The 15,599-nt window shown below is 39.2% G+C and overlaps 1 protein-coding gene across 2 annotated transcripts; it reads right to left on the bottom strand.

The window, feature by feature from the left end:
- Positions 1-5,906: 5,906 nt before the first annotated feature.
- LOC131700625 (calcium-binding protein P-like) lies at positions 5,907-11,797 on the bottom strand. 2 transcript variants are annotated; one of them, XM_058999155.1, is made up of 10 exons: positions 11,724-11,797; positions 10,496-10,563; positions 10,348-10,392; positions 10,089-10,142; positions 9,744-9,986; positions 9,599-9,652; positions 9,386-9,511; positions 8,449-8,541; positions 8,091-8,126; positions 5,907-7,805 (listed from the first exon to the last, which is right to left on the bottom strand). In XM_058999155.1, the coding sequence occupies exons 2-9, from the start codon at positions 10,553-10,555 to the stop codon at positions 8,091-8,093; spliced, it is 711 nt and encodes a 236-aa protein (XP_058855138.1). In that variant the 5' UTR covers positions 10,556-10,563; positions 11,724-11,797; the 3' UTR covers positions 5,907-7,805. The 2 variants fall into 2 exon arrangements, with proteins under 2 accessions (XP_058855138.1, XP_058855128.1); XM_058999145.1 differs by having other exon boundaries at positions 5,914-7,805; positions 8,050-8,126; positions 11,724-11,794.
- Positions 11,798-15,599: the final 3,802 nt, after the last annotated feature.

Below are 15,599 nucleotides of genomic sequence, written 5' to 3'. Positions count from 1 at the left end.
CCAATTTAAGGACTGAAAATCCTCTCCTATTAGCAAAACATTGTGAAACACTGTGAGGTGTCACAATAGAGTCTATTAAGAAGATCACGGCACTGCGCACAAAAAAAACAAAACAGCCAACAGAAGCAAAGAAAAAGAAAACATAAAGAAAACACAGTCTTTTGCAATGGAACAGTCATACTAAGGAAACAGTGACACTAAAACTAAAAATACAGAATATTGGCTCACTTCCATGTCTCCAGACTGCGATGCTTTAGAATCATAATTACAGCCAGTTGGTATTTCCACCACTAAATTAAAGTCAACTTTATTTATTTATAGAGCACCTTTCAGTGTCCCAAAGCTCTTTACAATAAAGAATACAGTATACTTGAACAACGAGTAGAGAAAAATGAGTAAGAGGCTTGTGGGCTTGTGGTCTGGTGGTTAAAGAAAAGGGCTTTTACTCAGGAGGTCCCCGGTTCAAATCCCAGCACACTCACTGTGTGACCTTGAGCAAGTCACAACCTTCTTGTCCTCTGTCTTTCAGGTGAGACATTGTTGCAAGTGATGTCGTTCACACACCCTAGTCTCTGTAAGTCACCTTGGATAAAGGCGTCTGCTAAATAAACAAATAATAATATTTAATAAAAAGAGAAACAAAAATACAGTGAAAGAAAAACCTACAATCAAAAGAAAGGAATAAAATTACAATATTGATACATAAAATTAGGATTCAAAAGTTAATTAAAAAAAAATAGTTTTTAACCTCGACTTAAAAACATTAAGTAACTCTGCTTCTCTGATGTCAGATGGCAATCTATTCCACAGTCTTGGTGCATTATAGCTGAAAGCTGTTTCGCCTTTTCTCTTTGTCTTAGTTTTTGGAATAGCAAGATGGCCAGAATCGGCTGACCTTAGAGCACAGATAGGTGTGCAGCTCTTTTAAATAATCAGAGGCCAAATCATGGAGCACCTTATAAGACAACAGAAAAATCTTAAAATCAATTCTAAAACGTGTTGGAAGCCAATGAAGTGCCGTCAATACTGCAGTTATGTGCTCTCTTTTCTTTGTTCTACTTACACCCTAGCAGCTGCATTTTGAACACGCACCAAATGGAACAAGACATGATTTGGTAGCCCAGATAACAGAGCATTGCAGTAATCCAGTCTAGATTAAACAAATGCCTGAATTAACTTCTCAGCGACAGGCAATGATAGAAAAGACCTAATCTTGGCAATATTATGTAAATGATAAAAGGTCAATTTAGTGACATTACGAATATGAGCCTCAAAACATAAACCTGAGTCAATTCTGGCCTTCATTAATTCCATATCTAATCAATTTACTAAGTATGAATGTGTTAACGCTAGCCTGGCTATCAAACAATTTATCAATATCTGCTATAAATCCACAAACATTTGTAGTTTATGTGCACTCTTATACGGTTTGTCCGGTTGGAGACGGCGTTGTGATGTTACAGAAACTTGTTGTGGGTCATTGTAGTATTAGTTTGGAGATTCTTTTGAAGACCATTGTGACATATTCAGCAGGAACGGGATGGGTAGGTATTTATTTATGGGTCTATAAGACGGTGCGCAGCAATTTGAATATTCTTTTTAAAATCCTTCACTACTAATTTATTCATAAAATTATCTGTAATTAGATACTGTATGTATTTCCTACAGTCGTTATCTCTGGTATGTTTAACTATTTATTGATAGGAGGCTGTCCCAACTGTTCCCATTTAATGACACAAGGTTTGTAGCATGGTTTTAATTTGCCTGTTTGTTCTTTCCAACGGCCCTGAGATTGCAGGTAGTGTGGAATGGGACATCCACATTCATGAGATGTAACTATGACAGGAGGAGTTCCTGTCTAGTAAAACTTGATCAGTGAGAGTTTTTCTCTTTTTCTCTTTATTGGAAAAGCCTCTACCTATTTAAAAAAACAAAAAAAAAAACAGTAACTCAAGCATGTATTTGTACAGCTTTTGTTTCAATCAGTACAGCTGATCATCATTTACAAGTACCTCTAACTATACATTTTAAGTGATAGTGACAAGTTATCTTGGTGGTGCACTGTGAAATTAATTAATTAATTTAATTAGTCCTCCGAAACGTGCTCCTGCCAAGCTGTCATTTTTCGCACTGCAGATCCACAGCAATGCCACCAGACCTATAGTGCCGAAGGACAACACAGATCTGGCGGCTCCACTGCAGAACCACAAGTGCCCTATCAACCACAGGGGTCGCTGATGCGCTGTGAGCCGTGGATTCCCCTGCCGACCTAAGCCCTCCCGACCCGGGCAGCGCTCAGCCAATTGTGCGCCGTCCCCTAGGAACTCCCAGTCACGATCGGCTGTGACATAGCCTGGATTCGAACCTGCGATCTCCAGGCTATAGGGCACATCTTGCACTCCGCGTGGAGCGCCTTTACTGGATGCGCCACTCGGTAGCCCCTTCGTTTTTTAACCAATAAAAACTGATAAAACTCCGCCGATACAAAAAAAAACTGAAAACGGTGTATAGCCAATAAACACTGGAAAAAATGATGGAAATGGTTACTCAATTCACGTTGACCACCCCTTTCCCATTAAAAAAAAACAAAACAAAAAAAAATTAAAATAAATAACTACCTTTCCCAGAGCAATGTCTTCCTTACTTGTATCTATTGTCATGGAGCTAGTTAAGGTCTTTAGGCCTGGTTGGATGTAGAAAATATACAAAATGGGCACAGGTGTTCAGGCAAGATCTTTGTCTAATTTTTGGTCTAAAGGCTCTATTCTTGGCCACTTATTATTCTTCTTATTCATGCTACCATTGGGCCTGATTATCCATAAATACCATAAACATTTTCACTGTTATGCTGATGACACACATCTTTACATCTCGGTAAAGCCTGGGGATACATTAGCTGTCTCCACCCTGATTTCATGTCTGTTGGAGGTGGAAAGCTGGATGTCCCAACATTTTTTGCAGTTAAATTCAGGTAAGTCTTGCTGTTAGGTTCTCAGTAGCAATTGGAGCTGGCAAATTCCATAAAAACTAATGACTTTTGCTCCATCGGGGCTCCTTTACAAGTGGTGGCAATGCTGTCGGTGGCGCGGTGCACTCCAGCAGGGACAATGGCGGCAGTAGCAATGCCAGCGGTGGCGTGGGACCCTCCGGCGCTTGCAACGAGCAGCTCAGCAGCGATGGTGTTGTGCAGTCAGGGGGCGGCTCCAGGCAGTCAGACGGTGGTGCTGGGCTGTCAGGCGGTGGCTCTGTGAAGTCTAGAGGCGGCGCTGGGCAGTCAGGTGGCGGCTCTAGGCAGTCAGGCGGTGGCGATGTGCAGTCAGGTAGTGGCACTGGGCAGTCAGTAGGCAGCGCTGGGCAGTCAGTCGGTGGCTCCGGGCAGTCAGGCGGCAGCGCTGGGCAGTCAGGCAGTGGCGCCGTGCAGTCAGGTGGTCTTGCACCCTTTGCAGGAGCCCTTGAAAGGGCTAGCGCTTGCTGGGGGACAGGGGGTTGCACTGGCGACCGTCGCCGCTCCTGGTCCCTGCTCACACCCTTTGCAGGAGCCCTTGAAAGGGCTGGCGCTTGCAGTGGCTTCTCTCTCCCTTGCAGTTGGGCCGGCAGCATCTCCCTCTGAGGCAGTGGGGACGGCGCTGGCTCCAGTGTTTGTCTTAGGGCACGGCCGCCCCTCTTCCACTTTTGGGCAGGCAGCTCTTCTCCCTCTTGATGGGGACAGAGCCCCACTTTGTGCCCGAACTCCCCGCAGATGAAGCACCAACCCCAGTCCTCTAGGTCCTCAAAGAGGCTCTCCCACCGGATCCGGGAAGGGTATGGGTTCCAGCCGCTCCACTGCTCCGTCTCACTCTCAAGCACACAGGCTGCACTCTCTGGTGCCCAGGCGGGCAGCACCTCCCTCTCCTACATTGGAAGCGGCACCGGTTCCCTCGTTTGTCTGAGAGAACAACCGCCCCTCCTCCTCTTTTGCTTCGGGGCAGGTGGTACCTCCTTGTGCCCAAACTCCCTGCAGGCAAGGCACCAGCCTTGATACTCAAGGCCACCGAGGAGGTCTTCCATGTTGCCATCCCACCCGGTCTGGAATGTGTCGGGGTTGCAGCAGATCCACTGGTCCATCTCTCCTCAGTGCTCATGCTTGACGCTGTAGGTTTTGTTCTTATCCCGTTTCTGGCACCAATGTAGCGTTTCACAGACATCCAGAAAACAGGAGAGACAGACACACTAATTTCTCGTCCCAAAAGCTTTATTCAGCACTCACTCACACACACAGCTCCCTGTCAGCTGCCCCCCAACCATGGCAACCACGACACAACAACAACAACAGGGCGTCGCAGCACCTTTTATAACCCCAGCCCCCCACTACTCTATTCAAAACGTACACATCTCATTGGTCCTCAGTCGCACACTTCGGGCCAATGGGAACATACTGAACACGTGAACACACAGTGACTCACAGACGGGACCAATCAGAGGGGAGATACAGACCATGCACTACACTACTGATACAGAGGGAAGGGCCAATCACAGGGGAGACACAGAACATGCCCCAGCGGGCAGGTTAGGATCACACAGCAACAGAGAGGGTTAAACAACAGCGGGAAATACAGAGGGGAACACAATTACAAATAGCGGGAACGACATAAGACACACACAGCACGTAAACATGCATGTACAGAAGTACAGTACAACACAAATGCACAGATCGTTACAATACACACAATATATATATATATATATATATATCTATATATATATATATATATATATATATATATATATATATATATATATATATATATATATATATATTGTGAGATAGCGGGTTGGGAGAGACAGCAGGGAGGGGGTTAAAGCCTCCCTGAAGAGAGAAATGCACCTTTTTGTATTGTTTTGCTAATTGTTTTGTTAATTGTTTTATTGTTTAGTTTAATTGTTTAATTGTTTTATTATTAATTATCATCCGCACCTGGGCGTTATTGGGGGAATTAGATCCAGGTGCAGGGTTTAAAAGGAGAGCAGGCAGGCTGCTCGAGGCTGCTGAGTAGAAGGAGGCAGAAGAGGTGCTCTGTCTCCGAGTAGCCAGAGGAAAAAAAAAGTAAGTGCGGTTTCAAACCTGTGGTTTTGTAAGGACAGGAAAACAGCTTAGCTGTCCCGTGGTAGGCAGTGTGTTCCTGAAAGTTGAGTTAGTGCTCCAAGAGGAGCTAGGTGTTTATTTTGTATTTGTTTTTATTTTTGTGTTTATTAAAATATAGCGCGTCAGCGCTTGAAAACGCCATTTCTGTGTGCTGGGTCGTATTCTTAAAGGGGCAACGAACCCGAGTGAGTGCCGCTCGTTTACAATATATATATATATATATATATATATATATATATATATATATATATATATATATATATATATATATGTACTGTATATATATATATATACAGGTAGTGGACCAAAAAATGGAAACACCAATGTAAAGTCACTTAATAGGACGTTGGGCCACTATGGTATCCCGCACTGTGGAGTTCTCGGTGGACCGTTTTTGATGAAACTGGCTGTTCACACCCCGGGTTGAAATTTGCAGTCAATTGATCTGCAGTTGTTCGCCTGTTTTGCCTTGAACTTGGAATTAATGCACGGAAGCCTATTAATGAAACTAAATTGGAATTTGTAAAACAAATATTAAGTGATATATTTGCTGAAGAAGTCATGATTAAATATTTTAAACCAAATATTAGCCTGACATGGGATCCAAGTTGTGCCCTGCCAATTCCAGCAGAAACATATAATTTGGGGTTACAATGGAATACTGTAAATTTGCTGTTTTAATTACACCATTAATAATGGTAATATGGTATAAAAAAAGCAAAGTACTGTACCTTTGAGAAAAAAATATTTTATACTGTGAAGGGGGTGGCTTGCGCATGACGTCAGACCAGGAAACAGACAGTAGTCCGGGGTATGGAAGTGCTGAAGTGCACGTTTCATAATAAATTAACAAAATAAAAGATTTGAACAAACCAAACAAAACACTTATACAAAACGACACAGTGGCTTAAACAAACAGACGCGGAGCAAACAAGTATTGTGCTAGTCTAAACTAGCGCGAGTAGCAATTGTTGTGTTTTAGTTTCACACTCATGTTCCACCTCTGAACACACCAACCCGAGTGCGACAAACCATGCTCCTTTTCAGCAGCTGCGCTGGGACACGATTGCTTGTTAATTATTCAATCGAGTCTGGGCACAGTCTGCACGTGAACTACTTTACACCCCCATGCCCAAATACAAACATTTTAAATACTAACAATCCCACACCCTGTGCACCAATATATACACACAATAACATACCACAAAATACGCACAGGGCCGAGGTACCCCGCCACATATATTCTTACATTTATGGAGATGCAGGAAATGACCGAAACAAATCAAAGTAAGGAAAACAAATGGTACTGTGGTAATAACCAATATGAATGTGCTGTCAATCAGATGTATTTCCTTTTACACATTCTATTCCATCCCTGAATGTGTCACAGAATGTGTTCCATCAAATAGTTCATGTACGATGCCTAGGAGTATTGGACGTGTCGGTTTGGAATGAACCCATAGGGACAACCCCCGCTTCTGGTAATATATAGCAAAATAACTCCACATGGCAGGCATATCCGGGTATATCTGCAGATGTTATACGTTGGACGCAAGTACCCAAGTGTGGAGTAGTGGTTAGGGCTCTGGACTCTTGACCGGAGGGTTGTGGGTTCAATCCCCAGTGGGGGACACTGCTGTTGTACCCTTGAGCAAGGTACTTTACCTAGATTGCTCCAGTTAAAAAACCCAACTGTATAAATGGATAATTGTATGTAAAAATAATGTGAAATAATGTATAATGTGATATCTTGTAAAAATTGTAAGTCGCCCTGGATAAGGGCGTCTGCTAAGAAATAAATAATAATAATAATAATAATAAGTGTAGGGGCTATCTTATAATAATTATTTAATCATTATTCAGACCACTTATGTCCTGTACGCTTGACCAGTGTCCATACTGGCTGTACTAAAGTTCTATATGATTCAGATAGCAAATATAGTGTTTCTTCCACAATAGCTACCTATTTCTTATATATATATATAGTAGCATTGGGTCCCGCAGGACTTATGTATGGGATGTTTTGGTGCTGCATTGAACTGCTGGGGGAGCGGGATTTGCTTGTAAATAGTTGTATGCCGTGTTCACTTTCACGCTGTGTTGTGCGTCTGTCTGTGTAGCTGCTGCAGCCTGGTTCCAACCAGGTCCGCTCTTTCCTCCCACTGAACCCATGCCACTATATATATAAAATTATGCACATTTTTCATATTGCATGCTGATATTGAAGTTTAATAAAGCATTAGTATTAAACTGATAAATTGTTGTATTGAGCAAATCATTCTCACACCAGTGAGTCAGTTAACAGGTGCATTAGCTGACTGGTCCTTCGGGGAGGATGGAAAGCCTGGGGAGGCATGTTCCCTGAGGAGGCAGTGGGGACTGTGGTGGCATGGGTCCTTGTCCAGCTCCTCCAGCTACCTGAGGGTGTTTTCACATTTCAAGCAACTTCTAAACAAATCATGAATCTAAAACAGTTACATCATACATCATTTTGTTTCTGTTTAAATAATTCTAAAAAGATTATTATTCGAAATTAAAAAGAAAGATTTAGCCCTTTTACATACCATAATAATAAAACAGTTACATAAAATATGTGGCAAAGTATTGTTATATCAAACGCTAATAGTACAAAATTACTGGTAAAAATGCAGGTTCAGGTAAGAAAGTAATCTGCAGCATTGTCCTGGGAAATAGAAAAGAAAATACATGTTACATTAAAGTTAATTTGTTCAAACTACTGTACATGTATAGATATTAATTAATAACTTCATAAATATTTAAAGCCTGTTTTTATGTTATGGACATTTACCTCTGATACTCAAATACAATGTAGCAAAACTGGAATTAAAGTCAAGATCAACTAGTTAATAATAATAATAATAATAATAATAATAATAATAATAATAATAATAAATACCAATTCTTACCTGGTGGTTACTTGTGCATATTGCATTTTTTATTTAATTACCTATGGCTCAAAAGGGAACGCAAGACCAGGCTGAGTCTAAGAACAAAACAAATAAAACACAAATGTATAACAGTATTTAGGGCGGATTTAAACAAATATTTTAATTCCTAGACATTTGCATTGTTTTGTAAATCAACAGGCAGCAATATTTACCAGGATATGGAAAGTAATATATTTGAAAAAGATGGCCTCATGAACCTGCTGGTTGAGAGATGTCTTTTCTGTTTACAAAGATAACACTTATTTTCTTTCAGATTTGCAGTAAGCAGTTAGTATCAGTGGACCCAACATCCTGTCATTGTATAAATATCTGCATAGTATATTGAATGAAATAAGCCGTAACAATGCACATTCATACCGCACTATTGATATTTCCTTCAAGTTGTCCTGGAGCAGTTGTAGGAAGTACAGTTTCTGTTCCAATTACAGGAGGCTGTTTGGCTGTGCTTTCCTAAATAAAAAATAAAAAATAAAAAAAGGCTATAAAATAAATGTGGGCGACTGTACACATTATATGCTTAAAAAGTGAATCATTATATTGTAAAATAAAGACAGAGAGAAAATAACATTATGTATTCATGCATACTTTATCAAGTTATTTTTCAGATTATGTGTTGAATTGGCAAGAAACTATAGTATTTTAAAGGGTGCAACGAGCTTGGGCTTGTTGCACCCTATAAAATACTGACCCAGACACAAGAACTGTGTGTTTTAGCGTGGTCGCGCACGTTTATTAAACTCAAAAACAAAGTAAACAAGCAAAAAACCTATCTCCCCTCGGAATACAAACTAAACTTTGGGGGGGGGGGGGGGGGGGCTAACTAAAGGGCTGGGATGGCTAAGCGGTTTTCCCAACAAAACCACTTTTTTTATTTAACCAGGCTGGGCAAAAGCCTTCACTGGTTTTCCTCTAGCTTCTCCACGCTTACCAGCTTCTCCCTCTTACCAGCTCCCTGGCAGTCCCATTAATAGAGCTTCAAGCTCCCTTTTTATTTCATGTGGCTGGTCCCACTTAGCACCAACTACCTCGTTTGAGCCCAGCCACGTTATGTTTATATATATATATATATATATATATATATATATATATATATATGTGTGTGTTGTTCTGAGGTTGCATTCTACACAAAAACAAATCAATCAATTAATAAATAGATTGGCAAAACTAGTAGTTCTATACATTAAATTGCTCAACAACAACTAAAAAGGACAATATGACTCAAACAACAAAAACACAAAGGTATCACATTTAGATTACAGTTTTTGATGTCTAACACATTTCTGCTGTACTCTACCTGCATTGGCTGTTGGGATGTCTGTGTTGGCTGCTCCAGATGCTGCTGGGCTTGTTCCTGTGTTGGCTGCCAGACAGCTGGTTGGTTTGGTTGTGGGTAACCATAGCTTATGTAGTAAGGCATGCCCTGTAAGTGAGAAAGATGAAGTCAACTATGATGCAGATATTCCTTTTTATGAAATTGTTATTTTATAAAATGGATCTGCGATATCACCTGTCCTCCTGTCTGTTGAGGGAATACTACAGAGGGGTAGTAGGAAGGCAGCATCTTGGGATTAAAGAAACAGGGTAATGTCAGGCTGAATATAAAAATGATAAAAAAGAAATAAAAATAAAAATAGGATTCTATGGTATTTTACCTGGTTGGGCTGTTGTGGCTGCTGAGGAGCATTAGGTGACTGGTCCTTCTGGGAGGGTGGAAAGAGAACCTGAGGAGGTAGTGGGGACTGTGGTGGCAGGAGTACCTGAGGGGGCAGCGGCCCCTGTGGTTGCATGGGTCCCTGTCCGGCTCCTCCAGCTACCTGAGGGTTAAGGGGCAGCTGGGATGGCAGACCCATGTCAGGCTGTTGTTGCTGGTACACATAGGGAGGCATGTACGGCACCTGCCAAAAAAGATATAATACAATAAGACATTTAAAAAAGGCTCCTTCTTATGTAATGTGTGCCCATTTAAGACCATTAAATTAATAAAAATAATAATCTACCTGTGGTTGCCCATATCCAACTCCGTTGTACGCATTTCCACTGTGCCGCATAAACTAAAAACGGACAACAAAACAGTGAATGTTTAATACATAAACATAACATATAGAAGTGTATATCACTTAGTTAAGGTTGCATTGCAATTTTAATAATACAAGAATCATTTTAAAAAATGTATCTATACAGCTCAACATCATTAATGGAAATAGTTAGTTACTATTGTGATTTTTCTGATAATTAAATCCACCAAAATAATTTTACCTCATTGCTGTTACTTGCTGATAATCCATATCGTTGATGATATACCTGAAACAATAGGAAATATACAGTACTATTTATCCTTCTCAGACAATTGTATTGAGTTTACTGTAGTAGTTTGCAAATTTCTAAATACGCTATATTGACTTACTGGCACTGCAAATGATGCACCCAAAAGGCAGGCAAATATAATTGATGTCTTCATCTTCATCAACACTCCTTAAATAAAAAAATTTAAAAAAGATATAATAATAATAATAATAATAATGCCCTTGTTATAGTATTAAAGCAGCAAATTAATGTACTTCAGTGCATTTCATCATTATCCACCACCTCCCTTTCAAGTGCCCACTACCCGTATTTGCCCAAGCTTGGTGCTGAATGCTTCCTGTCAGCTGTCTGGACTGGCAGGGTTTCTAAGCCACGGTAGTATACGCAGCATCACCTGATCCCCTATATGCTGTATTGCCTGAATGAAAGGGATATATATATATATATATATATATATATATATATATATATATATATATATATATATATAAACAATAACAAGTAGTTGTCATGCCATCAAAAACCTATAAATACCTACAATGTTTTGATTCAAACACAGGCTCCCTTGAGAAAGATATGTACAACATATCAAAAAGTTGGGCAGCTGGCTCTTTGAGCTATATATATATATATATCATCTCCGCCGGTTTTCAGCCATGGCGATCTGCAATACCTGCTGGTCAGTTTCATTTTATACCTCAGAGTTTATTTTTAATTAATGAGTCGTAAGATAAATTTGTTGAAACAGTATTCACTACTAACGACATGACACCCCACTAATGACATTTGAAAAACTCGAGTAAAATAAACCGAGCGAACGGAAACCCAGAAAAGCATTTTACACAAGACATTTTTCTTGTGTAAATGTCTCGAGTTAAAAAACTTGCATGGAAACCCCATGATTGTGGCACGGCAGAAAGAAGCCCTACTGCTGTAAATAGGGATGGTGTTAAATCTGTCCCTGCCAGCAATCAACGGTGTGGCCATTCCCCAGTTAGGTAATTGGTGCTAATTAGGGAGTGGTCGCACTGATACATCCTATTTACACACTATTTACAGCAGCAGCACTTCTGCCCTGTCACAAATATGCTTTTGCATCAAAAAATAACTATACTTCCTTAGATAGTATGTTATCTATATTTTACAGATTTTCATATCAGTTTATTCTGAGTTTTTAACATAATCATATATTTCCTACTATTTTCAACATGCTTACAGTAATATAATACTGTGCAAATCTGGTTTGACCATGCACAAAAGGAAGTGTCTTGCCTTTTCCCTACCTTTTCTTCCACTAAATTTTATAATAATTTATATAAAAAAAATACCTCTGTTGGTATGCTGCAAACGTACAAGATTTCCCGTCTCCGAGGCTGTGACTTCTGAAATTGCTCTATGTCTGTCGCTCTTTAAAGTTTCGCTCTGTCCTTATTCAGCCAATCAGTTCCAAGAAGCACATTGTGATTCATAAGGTACGACATAAACCCCAAATTACACCACCAGTCGGGTCTTGTGGATTCAGACACTTGAACAATATTATTAAAACATAATTACATCCTGGTCCTTTTGGGCAGTGTAACTAAATAAACACAACACAATAACAAGACTCCTCCAGGTATTCAGCCTAGTTCCAGACAGCGATATTTTCAAAATTTGAAAAGATAATGCAGTTGCTTATTTGAAAAACTATAATATGATAGTCTTCTGGTTGACATAATAACAAATCAGTTTACACACATGTCTTTGGAAAACAAATAATTTAATTAAAAAAAACTACCTAGCTGCTAAGAAAATGTTACAGAACTGGCAAGACAGAAGTAAGACGCATGCTGAAGGTCTGAAATTTACCACTTAGGTTTTTTTTTTTTTTATTTGATTCCTTTTGGGGAAAAAAATGTGTAAAACTTTGTATAACACTATGTATATAACAGAAAGCAGGATGCAATCAATTTTACAACAACCATATTATAGGAGATAGCCAGCGTGGGTTCAGAAGAGGGGGGGTCATGCTTAACTAACCTACTTGACTTTTTTTAGATGATCGCGATGCTTATGATTGATTTTTAAAAAGCTTTTTGACAAAGTCCCACATGAAAAACATATACATAAATTAAAATCAGCAGGAATGTAATTGGATACATAACTGTATAAAAAACAGAAAGCAATTTTATATAAATGACTTGGACCAAAATACACATTGCAAAATTGTCAGATTTTGAGATGATACCAAACTTGTGGGAGTAATGCACTCTCAATCAAAATCCCAGCTGATTCAAAGGGATTTGGATCTTCTCTGTAACTGGGCAAACTTGTTGCATATTGGGCGTAAAAATCCATGTTATAAGTATAAAATGAACTGGATGGAAATAGGGGACAAGGACTTCGAAAGGGATCTCGGGGTTATAGTGGAATCATCCTTAAAAGCATCTCGCCAATGTGGTGAGGCAATTAAAAAGGCAAATAAAATGTTAGGCTATATTGCAAAAAACATGGTTATGCTAAGATTATACAATGCCCTAGTTAGACCCCCACTTCCCTAATGTATTTTTTATGGTTAAATTGCCACTTGTTAGGAAAATACTTTAGGAAAGATGTTAATGTTTGTCAGTCTGTGCCACATCAGGGATTTCATGCTACGTGAATAAAAACAGGTGTTTTAGCTGCACATCTTTATGGAGAGTTTTAGATTTTGGTACAGTACTGTATATACAGAATGTGGGTTTGAAGGGTCTAGCCTTATTTATTTTCTGAAGCATTCTGATATTTTTTCTAAATTATCCAACAAACTATTTATGAATAATAATTACATTTCTGATGCTTTGCCGTGCATTTCCGTATTGTATAAGACACATATACAGTATGCTGTACACAATACCATGCTCCCTAGAAATTTCACGATTTAACAATTCACAAATTTGGTTAATTCATTAATTAATTCATGGTTCTCAGTATTTCAAAGTTTTTTGATGTGCGAGTTACCGAAATAAAGAGAGAACACTGTCCTAAAGCCTGTACTGTCCAAAAATTCCTTCCTGTTAATGGCAACAATCTTATATTTAAAAAAATGTCTTCTTGTTGCTGTTTGTATAGTTTATGTTATAAATTGTAGCATATGGTTAGTTTCACATACTATTAGATGGTAAAAGATAGCTCTGGGTTTTTGAATGACTTTACAGTAAATAATAGGCACAGGCAAAACACACACTGACATTACCTACTGTACCCAAAATGGATCTAAGAAGATTCAACTTAAATATGGATCTGTGTGAAGTAGTCAGGCATTCACATTGGTGGAACAGATACTGTATCATTCTTTTAGTATACTGTAAAGTGGTCCTAATGCAAAAATCAAGTTCTCTCTGCTGGAATAACTTTTATTTCATATTACAAAATGTTCACAGAACAAGAAGAGACAACGCTAAGCTGTTTTTTTTTAACATTACACTGTAAGCCATATATTGTTTAGAAAGATATTTGGCATTGAAGGAAACAGCACTGAGTAAGCAGTTTCTGTATGTACTCAATGTATGTAAAGATGTATAATTACAGAAACATTCAAAATAACTCTGAGCGTCGCACAACTGCAGGTAGTGCTTAAAACTAAGCATACAATTACAGCGTGATCTGTGAAAAGCATAGGTGAATGGGGGTGGGGGAGAGTGGTGGATTCAATGTTTGTAAATTAGATATACAGTAATATATTATGGCTACCTCTAGACAATCATGGCGCTTTTTGTGAGAGACACTGGCTGTCTGCACAAGTTTATAGTTGTTCAGTGTTTTGGTAATCTGTATCCACGTGCTCCACATGAGCTACAGGAGAAGTGAGCAAACATGTGCAAGGTTGAAAAAAATCTATTGTATTTGAGTGAAAAACATGACATTCAACATGTCAAATTTTTGGTGGCATATTCACAAATTATTGACCACAGTGCTAAGCTTTAAAAATAATGCTGATTTTACTAAGCCTTTTTGCAAAACAATCTGATATTTCTTCAACTCTTTATGAGGTAAGCATATATGTACAAGTCCATCACAACGAAGGAGTGGACAACGAAACTATAGTAGTGCAAACTAAACATAAATAAATAAACCAGGATTTACTGCTGTAAGGACATGACTTTGTTGGTGGGACCTTAACAATTTTGAAAGGCTGATGTCAGTTTATAATTATGGAATACATCATTTAAATCAATGATTTTAGCTGACACATGCTTGATATAAATTAAAGCTGCACATGGGGCCGTCTGGAATTTGTAGTGGTTAGACTGATTAGGTGGTTTGGGGTGGATCGCCTGTACTTCATCCCCCATAATACTCACCTGAAGGAATAATCCCTGTAATAATAATTATTGCTGATGTCACTGCAGTGTCTGGCCGTTTCACTATGTCATCATATAGTCATAGGTAATACCGCTGAACTGCCGAAAACTGGATGCACCAAAAAGGCGCATTCTTTTAAAATTATGTAAATATGGCTTCCCTTATCTTCCTTGTAGTTAACTTGTCAGACTGACAGCTGCTTGTGATATATACTGGTTTGCAAGCACACAATTTACTAGTATTACAGATGAAGTACTGGCTTTAATGTAATGACTTAATGGACAAGGGATAATAAGCCAGTTTGTTCGATACTTAATTTAACAGTGTGAGGGAGAGATGGTGTAGCATTGACAGCAATCAGAATCTCAGAATAATATTTACATTATTTCACAGAAAATGTTTTATATAATAGAAGCAGCATGGTTTGTGCTGATGGGTGCCTGTGATGGGGTGCAGCCTATTATGTAGTGGTTTTGTGTTTTTTGTATTGTTTAGAGTGGATATGAGTGAGTTTGGGGTGTGGTTCAGTGAGTGAGTTTGTGTGAGGAATGTGTGGAATGTGCCTGGTCTAATGAGGTGCGAATTGCCCAATTAGCCCAGGCACCTGTATAAAAGGGAGTGCTTGGGTATGTTAGTTGAGTGTTTGTGAGAGTGAGAAGACCTGCGTGCGTGCGTGCGTGCGTGCGTGCGTGCGTGCGTGCGTGCGTGCGTGCGTGCGTGCGTGCGTGCGTGTACCAAAAACACCTTTGAATACCGTGTCATAGGTGTTGCAATATACTGTAGGGCTCTATTCTCAAAACTGTTAGAATATTTGTTAAGGACTATTTTCCTAAAGCTTATTTTGATTAATTAAATAAATCTTACAGGTCCTGAGTCATTTT

This window comes from Acipenser ruthenus, chromosome 2 (assembly GCF_902713425.1).
Source record: "Acipenser ruthenus chromosome 2, fAciRut3.2 maternal haplotype, whole genome shotgun sequence".
Taxonomy (NCBI): Eukaryota; Metazoa; Chordata; class Actinopteri; order Acipenseriformes; family Acipenseridae; genus Acipenser; species Acipenser ruthenus.
Note: the sequence above shows the minus strand (reverse complement) of the source record. Positions and strands in the feature narration are given on the sequence as shown.